General features: G+C 44.7%; 1 protein-coding gene across 2 annotated transcripts; it reads right to left on the bottom strand.

Annotated features, from left to right (window-relative positions):
• Positions 1-66: 66 nt before the first annotated feature.
• Positions 67-23320, bottom strand: FHIP1B (FHF complex subunit HOOK interacting protein 1B). Of its 2 annotated transcripts, none has more exons than XM_050756111.1 (12): positions 23197-23320; positions 13104-13432; positions 12335-12973; positions 11804-11962; positions 11525-11611; positions 11156-11323; positions 7652-7731; positions 7239-7444; positions 6053-6832; positions 3433-3611; positions 3111-3273; positions 67-595 (listed from the first exon to the last, which is right to left on the bottom strand). In XM_050756111.1, the coding sequence occupies exons 2-12, from the start codon at positions 13239-13241 to the stop codon at positions 234-236; spliced, it is 2961 nt and encodes a 986-aa protein (XP_050612068.1). In that variant the 5' UTR covers positions 13242-13432; positions 23197-23320; the 3' UTR covers positions 67-233. The 2 variants fall into 2 exon arrangements, with proteins under 2 accessions (XP_050612068.1, XP_050612069.1); XM_050756112.1 differs by having other exon boundaries at positions 7281-7444.
• Between the last annotated feature and the right edge of the window lie 1143 nt (positions 23321-24463).

Raw genomic sequence — 24463 nt, 5'->3', positions numbered from 1 at the left:
ATATACAACCTTTTCTGGGGCCCCAGCCCCACAGAAAAAGAATGGGAAAGAAAAATGAGCACAGAATAGAGATTTCCCTTTTATACATATTGCAACAAGTTCTCCATAAAACATTCATCTGAAATAAATTAAAAAGTCCTTTTGCCACTGCCTCGAAACATAAAAAGGAGCCTGTGCCCTAGCCCCAGCCCGGGCCCAGGCCACCCATGGCCCTGATTGTCCATGGAAGAAAGTTAAGGATTGAGGGGCCCATAGCCTGAGATGAGAGGGCCAGATCCTTCCTCTGAAGTCTCCAACAAGAAAGGTGAGGTGACGGCATGAGCCTGGGAGATGGCAGCCAACTCCTTGAGAAATTCAGGGAAAATGACTGCACAGTAGACAGCATTCTTGACTCGAAGAGCCTCACCTTGGCGTTCAGGGGCCCCGCCCCGGGCAGGTAGAACTGGAGTTGAAGCCCCAGGGGAGCCCCCACTTAGGCCAAGTCCTGCTCCGTCTCGCCCAGGCTGAAGGACCAATTGTGCCGTCTGCCGGGCCCTGGTTGGACTGTGTGCATGCCGCAGGAGTAACTCCCCCAAGGATGGCCTCCGGCTCTTCACTGGGAATAAACAGGGGTATCATGAAGGTGCTGGGATCAAGGAACCTCCCTTGGACTGAGAGGGGAGATTCCCCCACCCCCTAGGTTCTTGGACTTCTCCTTTAGGGTTCTGAGGAAATGGAAAAAAGGACAAAATGGACCAGAAATGAACCTCAGGTACCATTTCCTGTCCCATCCCTGAAGTTGACTCTGAGGACTAGAGTGAGGAGTTCTTTCTCACTCTAACACCAAAAATACTACCTGCCCAGCCTTTTTCCCTCTATCCAGCCTCCCCACCCAGCCAACCATCCTTCTCAGTCTTTAACCAATCAACACTTTAGCCACTTCATTCCCAGTTAAGATCATTCCTTCTCCATGCCCTCTGACCCTGATGAATTCTCCTCTTTCCAATCACTAATCTACCACCACCAAGCTATTTCTCCTCTGTCTACAGCATGCCCTGATTTCATGCTTCCCATCACCCTTCCGAACCAGTCAACCACCTCTTTCCCAGCTTATCTGTAACACCCAATCCACATCCTCTGCTCCTACAATACCCACAGGGGCTATATATGCAATTATAGTTCAGTGACAATTTCACTTCTGTCATACTCTACTGTCCCTCCAAAATCTGCTCTTCACCATTCACCACTTCACCATTCACCAGTCCCTGTCCTGCACCAAAGCCTCTCTCCCACTGGTTGCAGTCAATTTCAAGTCAGCTTAGACTCAAGTGAGCCATTCAAAACAATGTCCTCTTGCCTCTAACATTCTGCCTAGATTTCTGGGTCTGGATCCATATCTACTATAAAGGCCTAGATTCTAATAACAATTCCCATTTCCTACATCTAATACTGGCTACAGAAATACTATACCGATCTATTAAATTTGGCATTCAGAGTCCTTCACAATCAGGCTCACACTCCTACAATTTCTTGTCAAACTCTCCACACCCCATCTTGCTTTTGCATCCACATCTATCACCCTGGAACCCTCCAGGCACTTTTCATGCACCTGTAGCTCTCTCTGCCTAAATTTTCTTCTCCCTAATTTTTTCATCATTCTAGGTGAAATTTTATAATCCCCACTTCTCTAGGAAGCCTCCTCTTGATTTGTCTTCCACTGAATCCCAATTTTACTTCCCTTAACTCAACATACTTAATTTATTTCTATGTCTTCTACCTCACACACTAACCTGTGAGCTTAAGGGCTTAGACTGTGTCTTGTCTACCTTGTCTACCTGGCCCCTCTACAGTGACCCCAGCACCAGAACTGTAGAAGGAAGAAATATTTACAATACTAGACCATGAAGAAATCATGCAAAAGAACTTTACCTGAGACTTCACAGCTGTGCAGTAACTTTTGTGGTACTCTCTTCCCAACCCGTACACTTTTCTCATTAAGCCTCCACCTCTGCTTTCAGCGTATCATTTTGCCTTCTACTTTGATTAGTAAATAAAGAATGATGTGAAATCCCTTTCTCCTCTATACTTCACAACTACACTGGCACCTGTCAGTTCCTTCTTGCTCTCTGCTCATTTTCCTCAAAGGGAGAAAAACAAAAAGCCTTTTCCTGTCCAAAGTTAATCCTTTTCTATTGTTCTAGATCCCATTACTCCCAACACCTTTAGGACCTTCCTACTTCTGGTATTACATTCCTCTAGTCACTTCCAGATTGTACATTCTTTGAAGGCAGAAATTACATCTTGTACCTCCCTGAATTCCCTGTACCAAAGACAATGCCCGGCACACATGGCAAATGTTCAAGATACTTGTTAAGCGAAAAGTCTAGATTTAAAACTTCATAACCACATTTAATTCTTCCTCCTTCCTTACACCACTCACCAAACTCTACCAACACTTCCTTCTCATTTCTGCCTCATTAAATGCTTCCCTTCCATGTCCACTATTCTAATTCAAGCCTCCCTGGTAACATCTACATATGGCAGAAGCCTCCTGATGCTTCCTGACTCTTTTCTCCTAGCTTGACTTCATCTGAGCTAACATAGTAATCTCTCCACTTCCAGATTTAGAACTTCCAGTGGTTTTTCACTGCCTAAAACATCCCAACTTCTACTCTGAGAAATTGAGCTCCAGCCAAATCTCTCTAGCCTTACTACCAACTATTCCACCATCTTTTAAATCCCCTACTCCAACTAAACAGTCCAGGATCTCTCCTGAAAAAAAAAGATTCCCCACTCCTTTGCCTACTTAAGTCCTACCCAGCTCTCAAGGCCCATGTCAAATGTCATGTCCTTTACAAAGCTGTAATAATATCGCAACCTAGAGACTACTCTGTCCTCTTTCTTGTCCCCAAATTCTAGAGTAGTTTTTGCTAGAACTTCTCATCTGGCTCTTAATAGATAGAACTATGTTCTATCCTCTGACCAGAAGCCTGAAAACAAACATGAAGACTCAATTTTCTGTAACTCACCAGGTCTTGGCACAACATTTCACTCTTAATAAGAGCTCAATTAACCTGGGTTAATAGGCTATTTAGGGAGGGCAGGTACAGGTGTGGTGGGATAGGCCTCACCTAGGGGATCAGAACGGCGCGGGGCAGGTCCTGCTGCAGGGCCCTCAGCCCAGTCCAACTTGCCACGGGCAATGAGGTACTTCTTGGCTTTGGATAGCAGTGCTGGGAAGTCCTCCTGGGAAGCCGCAAAGTTCTCAATCTTATTCTTCACAGAGCCCAGCACCTATGAAGCACACCTTCATGACATTTCTGAGCACCTCTAGACTGATACAGTCCTTTCTAGTCCCACTGGACCTGTTCCCAGCCCACCCACGGTCACTCCAGCTGCGGGCCAGGCCCACCATGGAGCCTGGACGCACCCACGCATGCATGCATCGCACACCTGCAGCAGGGACTTGACACTGGGCTGGAAGACCATGTTGGTGTTGAGCAGGAAAGAGCGGAGCAGGGGCTGGGGGTGACAGGCCAGCTGGGCCACCAGCCCCGTCAGCAGGAAGTTGACATAGACGGAGTTCTGCAGCATGTTCTCGAGTTTGGCAAAGAGCACAGCCATGAAGGGGCCTGGGTTGGGGGGGAGGTGGGCACAAGGATACAAGGCCTGAACACAATGCACGTCACACGCATTCCTCCCCAAAACAAAAGACCCCACCAGATGAAAATTTTTTGTATGTCAGCCTCTGGGTATGTTTAAATATCCTGTGGCCACCTATTCTGGAGGAAATAAGATGGCAGACACCATATGGACCCACAAGATTCCAGATGCCAGCTTTACACACATTCAAGCTGACGAGCCAGATCTTAGGCTCTGAAGTCTGAGAGATCTGGTTTCATTGGCTTTGCCCTTTACTAGTTTGGACAGGTCAAAACTTTCCAAGCCTTATTTCCTAGTTCGTAAAATAGGAAAATATACCTACCTCATAAGGTGATGAATAGTTATCAATATAAAGCATTTAGCCTCAGATATGGCAAATTTTAAGTGTTCAATTACAATCGTAGATACAATTACATACTCTGTTTTTATAAAAGACTCACCCAAGAGGCACAACAGAAGAACAAATAGGTTGATAAAGTAACTAGGTCCAAAAAGAAATAGGTTCCACAAAAAACGGAGGATAACACTAAACCTGCTCAGAAAGAAAGCTAGAAGACGGTGTTGCAAAGACAAAGTAACTATGTGAGCCAATTTAAAGTTAGGGAAAAAAAATCTTTGGAGGACCAGAGAAGACATCAGTTTTGTCTTTCAGAAGCTGGGAACCAAGAAGGTGGAACAGAATATGTAGTAAAAGGATAGCTTAGTGCAGGGGCAGAGAAACTGACTGAGGACAGACCCTTTGGTGGGAGAGAAGGGAAGGGAAAGGATCAGTATTATCCACTGGGAAAACTGACCTCAGCTAAGCCAGATCACCAGCAGTAGGCCTCTATAGCCATCAAGTCCTTCTGATCAGTGATTTTTTTGGCGAAAGGGAGTATATCTAAGAACTGTACTATGAATTGAGACAGAAGAATGATGGAGGGCAGGATGGAGTGAATCCTGAAAAAGATCCTAAAACATTTTTCACTCCAGGGGCACATGTCTAACATTAGCTTCAAAACAACTCTAGCTTAACAGAGTCTTAAGATACCCCATAATTTTGTCCTATTCCTTTCATTTCCTGGAATTTTCTTGCCCAAAAAAAAAAAAAAAATCCGAAAAGCTCAGATAAGTTTACCAAAGGAAAACAAGACAAAAGCTTCAACTAATACTTCAAGAGTGTGGTAAAACCTGCACGTTACCGCCTGGTGGTACTGAGCTGAAAGGAACAGAGCAGAGGCTAAATAAATGGAAAGACAGATTTTTTGTAGGAGGCAAGAGGGAATTGGCACAACTCCATGGCAGAAGCCCTGGTGCTATATGAGCAGGATGGCCAGCATCTCCCAGGCCCAGTCAGGACATGAACTTATCAAGGCATGACAATCTGACTATGAACCTATGAACAACTGGAAGATGAGTGTTTGCCTTAGTCAACTTAAATCTGCTATGCACCCAGAGATCCTAGTGAAAAGCTACCACTTGCTGAGTTCTCACAATGTGCCATAATTGTAGTAAATGATTTATATGCATCTATAGCAGAGATGGAAACGTAAGGTATGCATAATCCAAGGCCTGTGATCTTAGCCTTAGCCATTATTTCTCAGAGGTGGGTTTGTTTTTTGTTTGGTTTTCTGGTTTTCCTGGCCTGAGGTTTGGAATGGCGGGGCAAGCTGGCTCTCATACAAAAACAAAGAGGAGTTAGTCCAACCACTCAGATCAAGTCTAGCTCCAGGGCATCCTTGAGAGTCCAAATGAACTCCACCAGGGAGCTCAGGGCCACGTTTTGTCATTTGCCTTCGAAGAGACTGCACCCCATCTGCTTAAGACAGTCTTAGTGCTAGTAGATAGTCATGGTAACCAAGAAGGTACAAGGAAGTGAACGGGAAAAACTTGAAATCAAGTTCTTCTTTAAAGAGATGGGGAGGAAGGAGCTGAGTAGGGAGAAAAATACCAGAAGGTTAACCCTAGGCCCCAGGAGAGCTGACAGAAAACCGAATACCCAGACACACTGGAGGGAATGGCATAGAGAGTGTTTACAGGTGCCTCTCCATACAGGACAGCACATATATCTTCCATATGGTTCAGAAATATTGTTGTGATTCACCAGGAAACACCAAACACAGAATATCCTAATTACAAATCACAGGAAATGGCCAGACTAAGGAAAGAGGAGGAACATGCACATAGGACAGACATACAAGGCTCAGATATAAGTCAATACTCAAACCAGCACAAGCATGGAAGACATACAGACAGACACAGGGACACAAGTATGACATGACATGTATCTGGAAGTGATGCAAGCAGGATGGATAAGGGACTAGGCAAGTACACAGAAATGACATGGCCAAGAGGTCCAAGAAACCAGCACAAACATGTCGAGAACATGCAAAGAGTACACAGAAGGGAAGGCCTAGGCTAAGTAGCTTACCAGTGAAGGGCTGGCTTGGCAGTTGGTTGAGAGTCCGCAAAGGGCTGCTGAGGAAGGGTCCAGGGGGCTCAGGGGGACAGGTGAAGCTCTCATAGGCCTCCTCCTCCTCAAGGGGCAGTGGAGGTTCTAAGGGGGACTCTGAGCCAGTTCCCCCATTGCTCAATGCCACCTCTAGCTCCCGGAGCTCCTGCCCAAAGCCCTCCAGTCCTGCCATGCCCTCGGAGGTGCCCTCTAGCAGTTCCCCAACTCCCTCCTTTGGCACCAGACGAACCTTCTTGGCCCCCTCAGGCCATGATCCTGGCACTCCATTGAGCTGGAGAGGGGGCAGGTGACCAGGGCCCTCCCCTGCACCCCCAGCCAGCCCCCTACTCCCCAGCTCTTCCTTCTCCCCTTCCCCCACATTGTTCCTGTCCTCCTCAGGCAGTAGGCTGCGTTTCTTAGTCCGGGAGCCAAAAGGACTGGGCTCAGGAGAGGGCCGCTCGCCATCATAGGGGGCAGACCAGGTACGACAGGCTCGGACACAGCGATCCACACCACGACGTGCCTCACGCAGATACTCCAGGTAATTGTCTTCCAGCTCTCCAGGCTCCTCTGCAGGGGTAGGCCATCGGCCAGGGCTGGAGGCTGGGGATGCAGAAAGCCCTGGTGAGCAAGGGGCTGGGCCTGGAGACTCAGAGCCACCCAGGCTCTGCTGCCGCAGGAAGAGAGCCAGACGAGATGGTGTGGAGGGCCGGGGTACTGTCACCACAGAAGAGGAGTCCACACTTGGGCTTCCAGGACCTGCAAAGGGAAAAAATATAAGAGAAATCAAGGAGACATAGGTTCAGGAGGAGAGATAAGACACCTCGAGAGACTAAGAAAGAAGACAATAAGAAGGCAGAAACACTGAACCTATTCAGACAGCTAACTCTCCAACCTCCTAATTAACCTTATCCTCATCCACCACTCCCACTCACCACCATCACCACTGAAGAAACAATGGAAACAGGAAGAGTATACGACTAGAGAGAAGAACAAGAATAGCTTTGCCCAGAAGTCCCACTCTAATTTTCTTTGGTGAGTGTTAAGGATCCTCCCTGCAAGACACCCTCATCAACCTCCCCAAAGACAGAATGTCATTCATGGCCATCTTCCTCCCCTCACCCCAGCCCATCCTTGTTACGCTCCCCCAGAACCCAGGCCATACCCGTGATGTCCTCCCTTCTCCCTGTCTCTCTGCTAGGCCCACCTCGTGCCCATGAGGCATGCTCTGGACGAGGTGGGCTGGGGGCGTGGTGCCGACAACAGCGAGGGATTAGGGAGAGAAACTTGTCAGCTGCTCGTCCATATAGGTCTACATCACGCACAGCTGGCTTCTGGCTCAGCATAACGTGGTTACATGGAACAAGATACCTGAGAAAGACAACACAAAGGGGACACAGGGTAGATCAGGAAGGAAGGACAGGGCCTAGAAGAACATCAGGCCAATGAAACCGTATGGTTAAGCCAGGCTCTAAGTGGAAACTCATGAGCAACCCCAATACAGCCCATTGCCCCAGCAATGCACAAGACTCTGAGGCTTCAGGGTCAGCCATCCCTCAGCCCTGCCCCAACAGATACCTGAGAACCAGCTGCAGCAGGACATCCTCACAGCTGAGGTTCAGGAGGGTCCTGAAGAGACTCAGAGACACCATGCAGAGCTGGGTGGGGGAGTGGAGGGGAGGAAGGGAGTCACCATAAGAGCTCTCTGCCCTCCAAGCCATTCACCAAATGGGAACCCCCCAACCCCAAGTTGGCCAACCAACCACTCCTAGAGGAACTCCTAGAGGCCCATGCACCACGCATAGCACATAAGTCATTCAAGTATTAGCTAGATGATCACAAGATCTTTGTGAGCAAGACTTTACTGTTCATACAAATGAAGCATCTCAGACCCAATGGACTTCTACAGACTCTCTAGCTACAAATACCTGGTCAGCAGAGACTCCAGCAACACTTGAATGAAAGTCCATGAGAAGAGACTCTAAGAAATACTGTGATTGAGTGAATGACTAACAGGACAACAGAAACATGGTAATTAAGTGAATGCCTGCCAGAAGGGACTGTAGCAACACAGTAACTGAATGCCTACCAATAAGAAACTAGAGGGAACCCGGAAGATTCCCAACTGGGAAGTAGGTGGGGCTGCAAATATGAAGTCTGAGTCACCTCTCTAACACTAGTGTATCTCTCAGAAGGCAGGATGAAGAACAACTCAAGGGCAGCTGACAGGAAAAGGAAAAAGTAGGTGGGTCAAGATTAAAGGAAACCTTTAATTTTAGAAAAGGAAGAAGGTTAGTTCATCTCTGACTAGGCAAAGAAAACACAAATGTAACCTCTCCCTCACTTCTCTGAATCTTCCTAGCACTATCTCTAAGCTTCCCTTATAGCAAGTGTGTCAGAAACCTTGAGCTCCCTGAAGATAACAAATGGGTCTTGGTCTAGGGCGCTACCTGAACAGTTTAGGCATTCATTATTTGCTAAATGACCATGAGAGAATTAAAAGTCAACCACACAACAAGAAAAACACATGATAGCAGTTCACATTTTGAACAGCATGGATGTTCAGAAGGCTATCCTAAATGACCACTTTAGCTAGCAATGAAAAAATTCAGACTCACTGAAAAGTAGTAAGTAGATAGAAAAGTGGTCCCTCAAAGATGTCCACATCCTAATCTCCAGACCCTAAAAATATTTCACCTTATGTGGCAGAGACAACTTCGCAAATGTGATTAAGATTATGGAATTTGAGATGAGATTATCCTAGGTATCCACAGATAATAGAGATCCACAGGTATCTATTATCTATGGATGAAAGGGGGCCATGAGCCAAGGAATCTGGTTGCTCTACAGGCTGAGAATGTTCTTCAGTTGTCAACCAGCAAGAAAACAGAGATCTCAATCCCACAGCTGCTAGAAAATTAATTCTGCCAATAGAAATAAGTAAGGAAATGGATCCTCCCCTACGGCCTCCTGAAAGGAGATCGGGTCTCAGGATGGGATCAGACACAGATCCCATCCCCCCAAATTTTGATTTTAGCCTGGCAAGATCCATGTCATACGTATGACCTACAAAACTGTAAGACAATAAATCTGTTTTAAGCATTAGGTTTGATAATTGGTTATGACAGCAATAGGAAATAAACACAGGCTGGTTAGCCAAAATTAGTCACTCTATCAAGGCACACAGGCTATATAAGTTACAAAGTCAAGCCAAAGAATCAAGCTTGAAAGGACCACAGTGGAAAGGAAAGCATCTGCATGTTCAACATGGGCATCCTGAAATTAGAAGAGATCTGTTCCTCCAAGAACCAGGAACCAAGAAGAAACATCCCAAGAACATGTAAGGCTCCTAAGACCAGGGGACCAAATGGGAGCCTAATAGAAACAACTACTAAAAATAAATGAAAGATAGCGAGTAAGAATCAAAATTAGGATAAGTTAAGACAAAAGGAAGATGGATAGAAACAACAGATAAAACCTCAAAAAGAAAATCAACTGTCTCTAAACATGAACAGGAAAATCTGAGGCCAATCATGGCCTAATTTCAGCATAATGAGGGAAAAAAAATACTTCTGGTATCTTTGTAAAATTAAAGCTTTAATACCTATTCCCTATTGGTTCCAATAAATCTTAACCCAAGGCATCTATCATGATTACTTTTTGGAAAATTTTAAAAATACACATGCCCTGAGCCTACTCCCAAAGATTCAAGAAATCTGAGGTACAGCTCAGAAGCTGTTGTAGTTATTAGTTGCCATCTTCAAAGATTCATAGATGTTTCTAAAGTATACACTTGGTTTGTAAACACTGGTTTAATCAATCAGTCTGGAATATTTCTTATACACCCTAACTTAGCTTCAGAAACTGCACCTATACAAAACACAGCTATCCAGGAAACTGACCTGGAACTCTACTACCAAGTACCTCATTATCTCGAAGTTTTCCAGAGCCCTTAGTGATGAAAGAACTTCTATTTTAATCACATGGATCCAGGGAACTTTAACTTATAATAAAAAAAGGAAGCAAAAATGGTCCCAGAGGCAAAATAAATGCCATGAAGTCCATGGCAAAATTAATGCTTTATTCTCCTAGAAAGGCTTAAGTCTTTATAACTTGGAATCTATCCACTCCCATGTTATATATATTTCTATTTGTTAATATCCAAAGTTCTTGCCATGATCTTCCAGGTCATGCATGATCTGAATTTTTCTCCTCTATTTTTATCTCATTCCTTTCTTCCCCTTGCTCACTACACCTCTAGTCTTTCATTTCCTCAAACATGTTAAGCCCTTCCCCCATTTGATGTCCTTTGCATGCTGTTCCCTTTGTTTTTCTGTTCTTCTATTTGATCAGTACGTTAACTCCTTTATAATCTTTATGTCTCTTCAGAGAGGTCTTCCTTGACCACCCTATTATTTCTAAGCAGGTTTTTCATAACCCTGACCACAACTTATTAATGTGTTTGCTTGTCTGTCTTCTCTACAAAGTAAGCTTCAGGAAGTCAGCAGCAACAATGTCTACCTTATTTATCATTGTATCTCCAGTACCAGCAAACAGTATGGCACACAGTGAATGTTCAATAAAAATGTTTAGAAAGAAGGAGCGAAAGTAGATAGATGGGTGGATGAGTGCTCCAAGTAATAGTTCAAAAGCAGCAAATCCAAAGAAGAAAGAAGGTAAGCATATCAGTAGCACCTGGATCATCTATCAAAGCAGACACACAACCTAAAGTGCTCTCAAGTCACCCATAGCAGGCCACAGAGTGACAAACAGTTTAAGAGAACTCAGGCCAATACTACATTACAAACACAGTACAGTAGCAAAACCTATAGTCATGATGAACAGCCAAAGTCATCCAGAAAAGGTGACTGTGTTCTAGATTCATCTATTATAAAAGCAGGGGAATAGATTAAAATATGTACCCGAAATGGTTAAAAGTTTAATGCTGGAAAGTTAATGCCACTTAATTTTGAGGTGACTGCTGGAGATAAAGGTAAAAGGGCAGGAATACCCTCCCAGAACAAAGGTCAGAGAGAGAAGATGGCTCATCCAGGTAAGCCAGGACAGGGGTAAGGGCCATACCCGGGAGTTGCTGCCAATACGGGCAACGAGGGTGTCGAGGATGGTGTGGGTGTCATGCCGGTGCAACAACAGGAATCGCAGGAAGGTACGGAGCAAAGCAGGCTCTGAGATACTCCGTAGGAAAAGTTCCAGATAGGCGGTACTGGCGATCATCTCCTCCACAGAGGTCTGGACAAAAAGAAGGGAAAGTCTGGAAATGTACAGCTTCCCTGCACATACAGGGCCATGCTCCCTGGATTCTAAGACAAATCAGGAGCAGACAGGGGAAAAGGGAGGAGTACTCTACCCACCACCTCCTACATTAGTCCTGGCACTGAAGTTACCACTGCAGCTTAGCCCCTTATCTGCCTTGCCACCCAGGACTCTCACCTTGTGCAAGGCAGGACCCATGACAGGCACCAGGAACCCATTATGGATATAATCAACCAACTGCTTCTGCACCAGGGGGTGAGCCACCTGTAGGAGTGTAAGAGAGAACCGGGAGGGTTATGAAGCAACCACTGCCTGGAAGGGAGTAGAACAGTGCACTATAGAGAGGCACCCTACTTCCAAGATGGAAAAATGACAGAACTCCAGGGAATATATCCCTTCCTACCTCATCTCCCAAGAATGATCAAGGGCCAGACTTCCAGGAAACTCCAGTCCTACCTGAATTACTGCATTGCAGAACTCTAGGGAACTCATGAAGAGTGCAAGGGCTGGCACTCCCAGCCAGTCTTCCCGTCGCAGACAGTGCCAATCATCCCCTGGAACCTCAATCTTTCGAGGCAGTGATGAGTACAGGGCACTGAGCCCTGTGGCCAGCACCTATGAGAAGTTACCAAAGGCTCATATATAAAATATATTTATAAAATATAGAAAGTGGAATAGGGGAGCTATTAATCCAGACTTTTGATGGGAATAGGGGTATAAGTTATTACCAAAGCAAGCATTTGGCTAACCCAATGTGCTGGAAACTCACCTAGAATTCACGAGCCTACGAAGAGCCTTAGTATCTGCCCTATCCATCTAAGCCCATGACTCATCCCCACTACAACTCCAGGGGGCTGCTTTCAAATCCAGGAACTATTTCCTAGAGGAACGGGCCCTGGTACATAGCCTCTCCCCCTCTCCTGGATAGGAAGGTGCTGTCCAGTATCTACATGCCATACCCTACCCTCCATGCCAGGGGGTGCTAACCGGGCAGAAGTAAGAGTGATCCGCGATGTAGCGGCCCACAGTGGGGCTCCCAGCTGACAAAGCCATGAGAAGAAGTAGGGCATCACGGGCCTGCTGGCCCAAGGTGCCCTCTCGATGCACAAAAGGGACAAGGCGAGAAAAGAGAAGAAGACGGGGAGCAGCTCCAGGCTCAGGAGGTGGCTGCAGGAAGAACTCGAGCAATGAAGGCTCCTGGGCCACACAAACACACAGCTGGCTGAGAAGTAGCACCAAGCCTTCATCCAGTGCTGGACTACTGGGCACAGGGCGGCCACAGGCATCCAGCAGAGTGAGCAGAGCCTCACGAACTGGACCATGCCGCAACAGTGGCTGGCGAGCTTCGCTCACTAACATCTCGAATAGTTTCAGTTGCTCAGCCCGCCGTTCCTCGACCCCATCCCCAAGCTCATCCCATTGCAGCTGCCATGTCAACACACGGGTCAGCAGATCCTCGTGCAGAGCAAACTCCAGCAGGGGGCCAGGGCCTGTGGGGGTCGAAGGAACTGCACGATCCTCTGCCAGCAGTGTCAACATCTGGTAAGTGTGGTTGCGCACAGCACTGAGATCATCTGCACCCCCAGGAGCTGCCCGAGGGCCTTGCCGCTCCAGGATTCGCACCACCTAGAGAAAAAGGACAGAAGATGGAAGGAATCTAAGTTGATAAGGTGACTAAATGGGATGAGGAGAATACAGAAGGTTGGGAGAACTCAGGTGGTCAGCAGACGAAGCCCTGTGCCATACAGTCTCCTACCTGGGACCAGTGATTCTTGAAGACCATGAGGCAGGTCTCAGGGTCAGCCATGACTGGGGTTTGAAGATTGGCCCCTTGAGGTATACGGTGCCCAGGGCCCCGGGAGGCCAGTCTGCTCAGCCAATTCATCCTCTCCATGAGGCAGGCTGGGCAGGACTGGCAGCCAGAGGCCTGTACTTTGAGGATTTGCCAGCTGGAGGTTTTCTCCACTTGCGTCTCCAGTCTGCTTCATCCGGTCTGTAGGAGCCAGTAGCTGCCCATGGAGCCAGAGGTTATACCAGGCTGGAATGGCAAGCCATGAGGTCACTGGCCAGTCCAGATTTCTAAATCTAATTCAGAGAAGAGATAATGGAAGGGATAAATAGAAGCTCACTTTCCAGAACTCAGACCCACCACCCCACTGAAAACTCCACACACCTATATACACACACGCACGCACACGCGCACACACACAGTCAGCAACTGACATGTCTAAAACAGAACTCAGATTTCTACCACCAAACCTGTTACTCCTTCAACTTTCTCCATCTCAAAAGAAAATGATACCAAAATTCACCTAAATGCTCAAGCTGAAAACGTGCACATTATCCTTCTTTTTTCTTTTCTTTACTTCCAATATCCAGTTCATCAGCAAACCCTATCATCTCTACCTTCAAAATAGGTCTCACTATTGCAGTAGCTTCCAATCTGGCCTCCATGATTCCTTTATTATCCTCCTGAGAGTTATCACAACAACCAGAGTGATATTTTTAAAACCTAAATTATATGACCTGTCCTCTGTTGAATACTCTCCAATAATTTCCTAACACACTATAATAGTTCAAATTCCTTATCTTGGCCTACAGGAGCCTAAATAATGTAATCTGTATAACTTCCTACCAGTCTCCTTCTCACTCACACTTTAGTGACACAGGCCTTCTTGAATACTTTTTGTTCCCTCTGCCTAGACTAGAATGTCCTTCTCCTGCTCTTCACATTGCTGTCATTGCTCATTTTTTTGTTTGTTTGTTTGTTTGTTTTCAAATGTTATCTCCCCAGAGAGGCCCTGCTTAACAATTCTATCTAAATAGCACATCTTCTCACCTTCACTCTCTAGCTTCCTAATCCTTTCTTCTTAGCAGTTTCACTCTCGGAAATGATTTATTTATTTGTCTATCTTCCACACATTAGGTAGCTTCTTGGAGGGCAGGGTTTATCTTATTGTGTCTGTTGTATCCCCAGGGCCTAGGGACTCAATAAATATTTGTTGAATGTATAAATGCTGAAGTAAATGAGTGAGTGAATGAATGAATGAATGAATGAACAACCAATCAAGAAATCCGGCCTTGATCTGACTCTAGCCCTCTGGGACTACTGAAGAAGAAATGTCTTTCTGTCTATCACAGGTGCTTCCCTAGAAACCTACCCAGTGACCCATGGGAGATGAGCAAATAGACCCTTAACTGACTGAATACTCTTAAGAGGAAGAATTCAGAGCCAACCAATACAGCAGAGCTGTTTCCCTTCCACTAAGGAAGACAGACACATTCCCATCTCCACTGCTGCCAGACACATCCAAAACTCACTCCCAAGAAAATGTTAAGATATCCTCACAAGAAAAAGGAAAAAAGCACCAAGTAGCTATTGCAAGGAACTATGGTTCCTTCTCCTTTACAGCCACCACACCCTCATCAGTACTGTCTCTCACAAGCGTAAAACCTGGAGAGGAAAGGGGTGGTTCAGTTGTCCTTCCTCTTTATACTCAACAAAGGCTGAAGGAATCCAGAGACCTGGCACCAGCCCCACATTTTTCCCTAAGGTTATATTAACAACATCTCCCTTCACCCAGATACTCTCTCACACAATTTCCAGCTCACAACTAAAGGAAGGTAGCAACTATGTTTAAGGAAAATTTCTATAGAATAGGTGAGTCTTACAAAGGGAGGGGCCAGTCCTAAAGAGCAGGTAGGACTTACTCATTGATTAACTCAATGTACCTCCATATGGATAAAATACTGGTCACTGTTCTAAGTAAGCACTGGAAATAACAAAGATGGATAAAAACAGTTGAGGTAGCATAAACGTAAATCCAACAAATATTGTAAATAAAGGTATTTATAAAAAGTGTCAGGGGGCATGAAGGAAAGCAACTAACTCTGCCTGGGGTGCTATTAGAGGGTCCCACACAGTTAATATTGAACTTATAATGAGATACTAATTAAGTAGAGAGCAGAAGAAAAGGTTTTCTTCATATTAAAAACATTATGTACAAAACTATGGTACTGTGAAAGAACATGACAAATTCAAAGAACAGTTGCAAATTTAGTGTGCCTTAATCACAGACTATTCAGAGAAGAGAAGCACAACATTAGTTGAAGAGTAAATATGGGTGAAGGTTATAAATATCACTAAATATTATGCTAAGGAGTTTAGGTTTTACTTATTGACACCCTAGAAACAAAGGAGGTTTTTAAACATGAAAATGATAAGATCAGATTGGCCTTCAAAAATATATCAGATAACAGTATAAGGTGGAGCAAAGAGAGATGGATTGCAGTGGACAATTTATAAGAAGCTGTTTCAATAGTACATTTGAAAATAAAAAAGTAAGGCATCAACTATGGTAGTAAGAGAAATATCAGGAAAGATAAATCTGAGATTCAACTCTATCTTAATATGTTCCATGCAATACTGAAATTATTTATACCAGTAACACCTCTGCCAATCAATAGCAAGTTCCTTGACAAAATAAAAATATCATTCATTTTTCTTTGATATCCCAGTGCAAACATAGAGCCTGAACTCAAATATGCCTGCAAAAGTGAATGCTGAATTAATAATTATTACAGCAAACATATATTTACTACATGCCAGGCTCCATTCCAGCACTACACGAAGTAGCTAATTTAAACCTCATAAAAACTCATTTAAGTATTATTATCCACATTTTACATATAAGGAAATCAAACCCCAGGGAGGTTAAATAAATTGCCCAACATACCCAGCTAGTAAGTGACAGGACTAAAATGCAAATGCAGAGTATCTGCCTCCAGATTTAAATTAACTGCAAAGTAAAAGCAATAAGACCTGGCAAATAAATGGGGAATGAGAGAAGACTCTCATAGGAAGTATAGGAGATTCAGTAAAAGATAAAGCCATTAACAGACTAGAAACACGTAAGAAGGGGAACTGTGTTTTAGAAAAGAGGTTGAGTACAGTTTTGAGTATGTTAAGTTTTGAGATATCTACAGGATATTCATGATGTCCAGAAAGCAAGCAGGAATACCATACTTGAGATAATGAATAAAATCAAGACAAAAGATATAAATTCAAGAGTTAGCAGCTTATAGGCAACTATGAAACTATGGAAGTAGATGGAATTATGCAAGGAGAACAGCAGATCATAAAGGAGGTAAGGGTAAAATCCTGGGGAAAACCAGGATGTAGGAAAGTTAAAAAGGAGGAGTCTTTAAAGAAGACTTTGAAGGTAGCCAGAAATAAAAGGAGAAATCCAAGAAATGATGATCTAGACATCAAAGAAAGGAAGTTTCAAGAAACTGGAGGTTGCCCATAGTGTATAGTTCTATAGAAAGATCAAGTAGAATGAAGACTGAAAATGGCATAATCAAGTTTTTTACAAACTTAGTCAAATTAGTTGGTTAAAGTATAGGAATCGAAAAGTAAGATGTACTTTCAGGAAATTCAGTGAAATGAGAAAGGATAAAAATAGGGCAGGCCGGGCACAGTGGCTCATGCCTGTAATCCCAGCACTTTGGGAGGCCAAGGCAGGTAGATCACTTGAGGTCAGGAGTTTGAGACCAGACTGACCAACATGGTGAAACTCCGTCTCTATTTAAAAAATACAAAATTAGCTGGGTGTGGTGGTGCACACCTGTAATCCCAGCTACTGGGGAGGCTGAGGCAGGAGAATCGCTTGAACCCAGGAGGCAGTGGTTGTGGTGAGCCAAGATCACGCCATTGCACTCTAGCCTGGGCAACAAGAGTGAAACTCCGTCTCAAAAAAAAAAAAAAAAAAAAAAAAAAAAAAAAAAAAACCGGGGCAATAGCTTAAAGAAGTTGTGGTAAGGGGAGTCAAGAAAAAGCATTTTGGTTTTGCTGTAGGATGGGGAGTTATAAGGGTATCTGTTAAGTGAGAGAAGTAGTCTGAAGAAAGGGACAATTTATAAATAAATAAGATAGAGATAAATGACATTAAAATCAGGTATATTCAGAAAAATAGGTAAGACACCTTCTCTGAGAAAGGAAGAATAGAGTAATAAATAAAGGATGGGTGCTACTTCACGCAAATCTGAACATGAAGAAAGAGAGAAGCTAACATTCAATCCACCACCAACCCCACCCCGCCTTCCCTCCCTCACTCACCTAGAAGACTGTGGGTGGGAGAGAAGAAAATGGGTGAGAAGGTGGCAAAGCCACAGAAGCACTGCTCAGTCTTTCATACATGGTTTCTTAATAAATCATCAACACAGCCACAAAGACTAGTAGCCATCAGCAGGGATGCACTGGAACAAGTACTTATCCATCCACCCAGCTATTTATGGTATGGACTGGAAAAGTCAACAGTTGAGAAAAGTGGTAAGCACTCTCCCCTATGGCTAGCCCTTCTTACAGTTATTAGCCCTGGGATACTGCACCATCCCCTTGTTGGTTTCCTTAAACCCTACCCATATGTTTGTAAATATAGTCCCTTTATTAAATTCTTCCCAAACCCAGCTTGAGCTATCTGTCACCTGCAAACAGCCTCACTGAAAAAGAGTATTACTGCTTATGGAACACTCTTCTCAATCGTATCTCATTTGAAGAATGAAAACAAGGACAATCAAACAAGAATAACACAGAGTAGTAGATAAAGTCTGAACTCTGGAGTCCCTCAGTGGTTTGAATCTCAGTCCACCATTTTCCAGCTGTGTGACCTTAAATAAACCATTTCACATATCTGAGCCTCAGCTTCCTCATCTATAAATTCCTAATGAAATAATTACTGCTAGTTTTAAAAATTAAATCATATAATAACTTAGGTAGCATTCCAACCATAAAGAAGATACCCTGTAAATTACATGTCCCTTTCCTCCTTCCTTCTCCTGATCCTATTTGACCTAGATGCCCATATCTCTAAGAGAAGAGATATAACCTGCTCTGATGTGTCCATCCTTATCGCCTACCATACATACCTCAGTCAGCTGAAGAAAGGCCAAGCATTCAGTCTCAGTAAAGTCTTAACATATCCAAAACTAAACTGCCTCCAGCTTCTGGAATTTAATTCCGAACATTAACTGCTCCTAGCTTGCAATATACCTGAGGTGCCCATTATTGGTCCACCACTTGACCAACAAAGGGCACTGCTCATGGAACCAAGTAAGATTAGCCTCCAGGACCCTTCCTCACCCGCCTGCCCACCCCAGTTCTACAATGCCATTTCAAAGACCTCAAGAGAAGATGTTGGAATCAGCATCTCAGATTCCAAAAGCCAACACTTAAACTGGGCCCTGTTCACATACAACAAAAGCTTAAAAGAAAGTCATAGTTTGGTATTCCTATCACCCACTTAGACTCTCTGCAACATTCAGAACAAGATAAAGAAGAAGTTAAAATCACCACCCTCTTATGGTGTCCTTTCCTCCCATAGCAAAGTCCAGAAAAAAAAAAAAAAAAAAAAAAAACCAGCAGAACCCCCCACTCTCCTGATTTACCTTCAGGCTCAGCCACAGAGTAAAAAGGGGCAGGAGCTGATCTCTCAGACCCAAAATGGCCAAAATCAAGCACTCATCTTACAGCCCAAAATACAGTCTTACAGCCACACACAGCAAGGGTGACAACGAACCTCAGAACGGCAGATACAGGGCAGGAAGTGGCTCAGCCTCACTTATGAACCTTTGCACTGGGAGAGGCAGAGAGGAGGGAACTGGGGGAAGGGATATACCTGCAACACCTACGTTGGACAGGGAGAGACCAAAATGATCTTCCAAGAACAGGTCAGTAAAATTCTGTGGTTTCTCTCTCCTTACGATGGCTCTTCCTAGGCAAGAAGGATGAATGGGCTGTTACCCTAAATACTGAAAGGTGAATGACCTGATTAAAATCTCATAGTAATACAAAGGAAAAAACAAACAAACAAACCAAAAACACCACCTACTAGGAATTTACTACAGCTCAGTTTACACATACCTTCCCTGCTTTTCCATCCCTCAGACAAATGGGATGTCAGGGTATGGTCCCAACTCATTCCCTTCCCTCCCCACAGTATCGCTTCTGCTTCTTGCAGGGATCTCCTCATCTGACTCCAGCACAGCCCATCTAATTCACAAAAGTGAACCTCTATTCTACAGTGACTCCTCTTTACAGCAATGAATCCTCATGTCACACACAGTTATCTCTACCTTGACAAAGATGTCAAAAAGGAGGTGAAACTGAACTAGATCCTAAAGGATAAGGAAAGTTAGCTAGGCAGAGAAGAAAAGGCATTCCTAGTAGAGGAAGCAGCTACTACAAAGATTTCAAGGCTCATAAAAGCAGCACGGTTTTAGGGAACTCTGAACAATTTCTTCAAACTAGAACACAGACTAGGGAGTGACAGATGAGACTGGAGAGGTGAGCTGAAGCTAAATGATGCCATATTAAGAAATTTGGATGTTGTCCTACAGGACACAAAGAGCCAAAAGTTTTTAAGCAGAGGAGTTTGGTGATCAGATGTATATTTTCAGAAAAATCATTCTAGGGATGGACTAGAAAAGAGCAAGTTTTAAGACAAAAAATTGTTTTAAAAAAATCACATGAGGTGAGGGGGAGCTAAACTAAAGCTTTAACAGTGAAGATGTAGCAATGGAGATATAGAGAAGAGAGATAACACAGAGGGAAATGTATTAAGATTTTAGCAAATGATTGAATGCAGGGAGTAAAAGAGCAGGAAGTATGAAAGATGACAATGTAGTCCTTGTCTGGACTGAGATGGGGATATGAGTGCAAAGGCGGCCTTTTGGGGCAAAGACTATGAATTCTGTTTTGGACATGTTAATTTCGAGATACCTGTGGTGGTGAGATGGGGCCTCACTCTGTCACTCAGGCTGGAGTGCAGTGGCGTGACCTCATCTCACTACAACCTCTGCCACCCAGGCTCAAGCAATCCTCCCACCTCAGCCTCCAAAGTAGCCAGGACCACAAGTATGTGCAACCACACCTGGCTAATTTTTGGTGGGTTTTTTTTCATGGTGGTTTTGTTGTTATTGTTGTTGTTGTTGTTGTTTTGGTAGAGGCAGGGTTTCAAAATGTTGCCCAGGTTGCTCTCAAACTCCTGAGGTCAAGTGATCCGCCTGCCTCAGCCTCCCAAAGTGCTAGAATTACAGGCATGAGCCACCACGCCCGGCCTATTATGATATATTTTCACATTTCACATTCTCTCTCTAAACTGAAATTATGTTTTCATGTGTCTAACTCTCCCAACTAGACTGAAAATCCCTTGAGTGCTCAGATGACCATGTTTTATTCATCTTGTTATCCCATAATATGTGAGCATCACAAGCACAAACTATGTGTTCAAGAAGTATTTGTTGAATGAATAAATGAATTCATTCTCCTAGTACTTAGTAGAGTGTCTGGCACAGAGCAGACATGGAATAAATGATTAACACAGTACCCTAAACATGTTTCTATCTCTACATTATCATCCTCGTGTATGTTTCGTCCTCTCAGACCTACCACTCACTATATGACACAAATCAAAATCCATTATACTTAATGCACTACTATTTCAACAGAGTTTGGTATAGCAAACAACAAGCTTACCAAATCCAGTGCTTTCTCCATTATAACCAAGAATTTAGACAGTCCCTAAGAGCCATCTGATATTTGATTTGATTCATCCTATCACTATCATGATATGATCCACTATCAAGATGTGATCCAGGTATTATATATACCTGTTCCAATGTCCATAACCTTCATCCCTATGTCACCCTCACAGTCCCTTTTCTGTCTTTTGGAAATTGAACAATTACAAATCATTAAAAAATCCTCCCACATCACCTTCAGTGTCTATTATAAATTTTCTTTACCAAAGTCTCTCTCTCCGAGATAAAATTCTGGGTTCAGCTTTCCCACTGTATCCCTATATGACCTCTGGTTATTGAATTTAATTTCTCATCTATAAAATGAAAGTTCCTGTCTTTGTCTACTTTACAAGGTATCTATATAAATCAGTATAATAAAATTTGAAATCCCTATGTAAAGCATGAATGTTGTTCAGATGTCAAGTTACACAGAACCATTGTAAAAATGTATGCTTCCTCAACCTAATACAACAGCCACACCATCATCACTTTAAATTTCTGAAGTTCATAAAGCTATAGAAATAATTTTTTAAATTAAAAATTGGGTTGTCACTTTTTATTTACGTAAATTAGATCTTTTTTTAACCCACCATCTACTGTTACCATTACTGCATCAATGAAAGAGCACTTCAACACCAAAAGAATATGAATGATAATCTCTGATAATAAATTTATCTTATAACTAACCATGCTGTCTTTGTTTCTCTCCCTCCATCTTGGATAGATGATAATTTTATCATGTACAGGGTCCTTGGTCCAATGTTTAGGAATCACTACTCTAAACTCTGAACTATAAGTTCTGACTGTCTGGGCAAGTTGCCAAGTGTTCTACCAATATGGAGGCCTGTTTGTCCTCCAGAAAGAAGCAATGAGAATATACCACAGGACAGAGGAGTCGGCTCTGAAGCTGACTCTGGAAAATAATGGGGACTGAGGCTGTCTAATTCTCGGGGAATGGTTTCGCCCTGTCCAATGTAGAGTTAAGGAAAGACTTAACTCTTCCTGAGTGTGGAAAGAATCAGGATGTCCCAACCCCATGACAGACTAGCAGTAGAGAGGAAAATTTAGTATTATGAAAGCGGCCGTTATCACTGAATGCCAACACAACTTTCCAGAATTTCATGTGCATTTGGGTTGGTGGGGAGAAGAGGACCTAAAAGAATGCTAGTAAGATGAACCCAATTACAGGGTGTGGAGATGAAGAGATGAATTTTCAGGTGGTTGAAATGTTCAGTATCTTGAGAGTGATGATGGGTTTCACAGATGTTTACACATGTCAAAACTCATCAAACATACATTTTAAATATAATATATGCTAGCTTTTTAAAACATTCAACTGTAAGAAAGGACAGCAAGGCCACCCTGTTCGGAACCCTAAATACAGTGCTGTATAGGGCAAACCATATGACCTCCATAAAAGTAGAATTAGCAACTGAATATGGTCAGTCCAATCAAAGACCCACAGTTAAGCACAGGTAAGGAGCAGCAGTCGAATAAGGTTGTCCAGAAGGAGGTAGAGAGAAAACACAAGCTGTCACAGCGCAAAACCCTTCATGAGAGGGCCCATCTTCAACTATGCAGTCCAGAGGAGGGAGTCGAAGGAACTGAAGTTTCAGTGATTACTCTGTTGAAGACTGAGCCTCAAATATTATTTTCATTACCATAGTACTACTGCCCAACACACCTTCATTTTCTTGTCCTCCAGAATATGGAAAGTCCATGGGAGCAGAGGAGTCAGGTGCACAACACTTCCATCCAAGCTGCCCTACTTCGCCTAAACTATTGCTCTTACTGAACATGACAGTCCATCGAGGGAGGCCTCAGAATCAACCTCTCACCTTTATCCAAGTCTCACAGCCCTAATTCCCTCCATCCATGCCCCGCCTTTAACTCCCTCACCAATTTGCCGCCACCCCGCAGGCTCCCAGCTGCGCCTTTGACTCTCCCTCTCCTCGCGCAGGCCTTACCCCCTCACACTAGTCCCAGAGTATCCTTCAACTCAGCCCTCAGTGGCCCCAGCCTTAGTAAACCGCGTTCAGGAGTCCCTTCAACTTGGCACCTCCGAAAGCAGCCAGCCTCTCACAGCCCCTCATTTGTCCACTCACCTGTAAGCTCTCATCTTCCTTCTCTTATCTTAGCCACTCACACCCGGACCCTCACCACCTGCCAACACCTCACAACCAGTACAGTAACCAAACCCGGTACTGTCTTTTCCCAGTCTCTCATCCTCCCAAGCGCCTGCCTCTCCAGGCCCTCTGGCCCATGCGTACTGTTCACTCACGGAACGCCGAACCTGGCCGGGCCCGCTTGTTGCGGCACTGTTAGGTGAGTTCAGACCGCCGCCATCGCTTCTCAGGCGCACCAACCGCGCCCCGCCCCACGCCACACGCAGTCCGCGCCCCCGCGCACCACACGTAACCGCCCGGCGACGCACGACTGGGCAATGGCGTGCCAGCTCATTGGCTGAGCCCGACCAAACCCGAGCAAGGACGCTTGTTTCCTGGCAACGGCTGAACGCAGGGGCGGGATCGCCGACTGCTATCCGAGGGAGGAGCACCGCCTCTCCTCTTGGTTCCGCCCCTTCGTACGTAAATCCCGCCCCTCAGAGGGACTCCGGCGTGTCATAGGGGAAGGCCTCAGGGAAGGTGGAGGCCCGCAGAGCGGAGGCGGAGCCCGGGAAGGAAAGGTCGAACCAGAGGGCAGAAGGCGGGACCTAAGGAGAGACGCGACTTTTACAGGCAGGGAAAGATCAGAAGAGCGGGGCTTGAGAGAGATGGAGCCGGAAGAAAGACGAGAAAGGGGTGGGGCCACGGATTCCGGGCGACGCGTGGAGTGGAAGAGTGGGCATGAGGGGCGTGGCTATCACGAAAAGACAGGAGGAATCATTAGGTGGGCCCGGCCTGCGGAAAAGCGAGGCCTGGAGAGGGCTGACTGCGGGCATTCTAGTTCATTTTGCTGCCTCGTCGTGCATAGCTTGGTCTCTAGTACCCCAGCGATGACTGCCCCTGGCTCGCCCAACACCTTTGTGCTGTGCTGCTCCGTGACCCCTTGAGCACTTAGTCAAGGAACACGGAATAAGTACCTGCATGCCCAGCTGGATTCCAGATCAGTTAGAACCGGTCTCTGCTCTCCGGGACCTCAGAGAATTGCAACGTAGTGTAATAAGTGCATTACTACGGGGGCCATCTAGAAGCAGCACTTAGCATGATTTGTATGTATAGAGGATGAGAGGAAGGTATGGTGAAGGAGCTTAAAGAAGATTTCCAGGAGGAGATGGTGTCTAAGCCGAGTCTTGGGAAACAAGCAAGAGTAAGATAAACTAAAATAGAAAAATAGAAGTTTCAGATAAAGTATGTAGTTTTAAAAGTATTTCACCGGCTGGGCGCAGTGGCTCACGCCTGTAATCCCAGCACTTTGGGAGGCCGAGGCTGGCGGATCACGAGGTCAAGAGTTCGAGACCAGCCTGACCAACATAGTGAAACCCCGTCTCTACTGAAAATACAAAAGTTAGCTGGGCGTAGTGACGTGCTCCTGTAA

Source organism: Macaca thibetana, chromosome 14, assembly GCF_024542745.1.
Source record: "Macaca thibetana thibetana isolate TM-01 chromosome 14, ASM2454274v1, whole genome shotgun sequence".
Taxonomy (NCBI): Eukaryota; Metazoa; Chordata; class Mammalia; order Primates; family Cercopithecidae; genus Macaca; species Macaca thibetana.
Note: the sequence above shows the minus strand (reverse complement) of the source record. Positions and strands in the feature narration are given on the sequence as shown.

Coding starts and splice junctions, on each gene's coding strand:
- FHIP1B (XM_050756111.1), bottom strand. CDS start 13,241: ATGGAGAGGATGAATTGGCTGAGCAGACTGGCCTCCCGGGGCCCTGGG. Junction 11,963..12,334: donor ATCACTCTTACTTCTGCCCG/GTTAGCACCCCC, acceptor AACTTCTCATAG/GTGCTGGCCACAGGGCTCAG. Junction 6,833..7,238: donor GAGAAGGGAGGACATCACGG/GTATGGCCTGGG, acceptor TTCCCTTTGCAG/GTCCTGGAAGCCCAAGTGTG.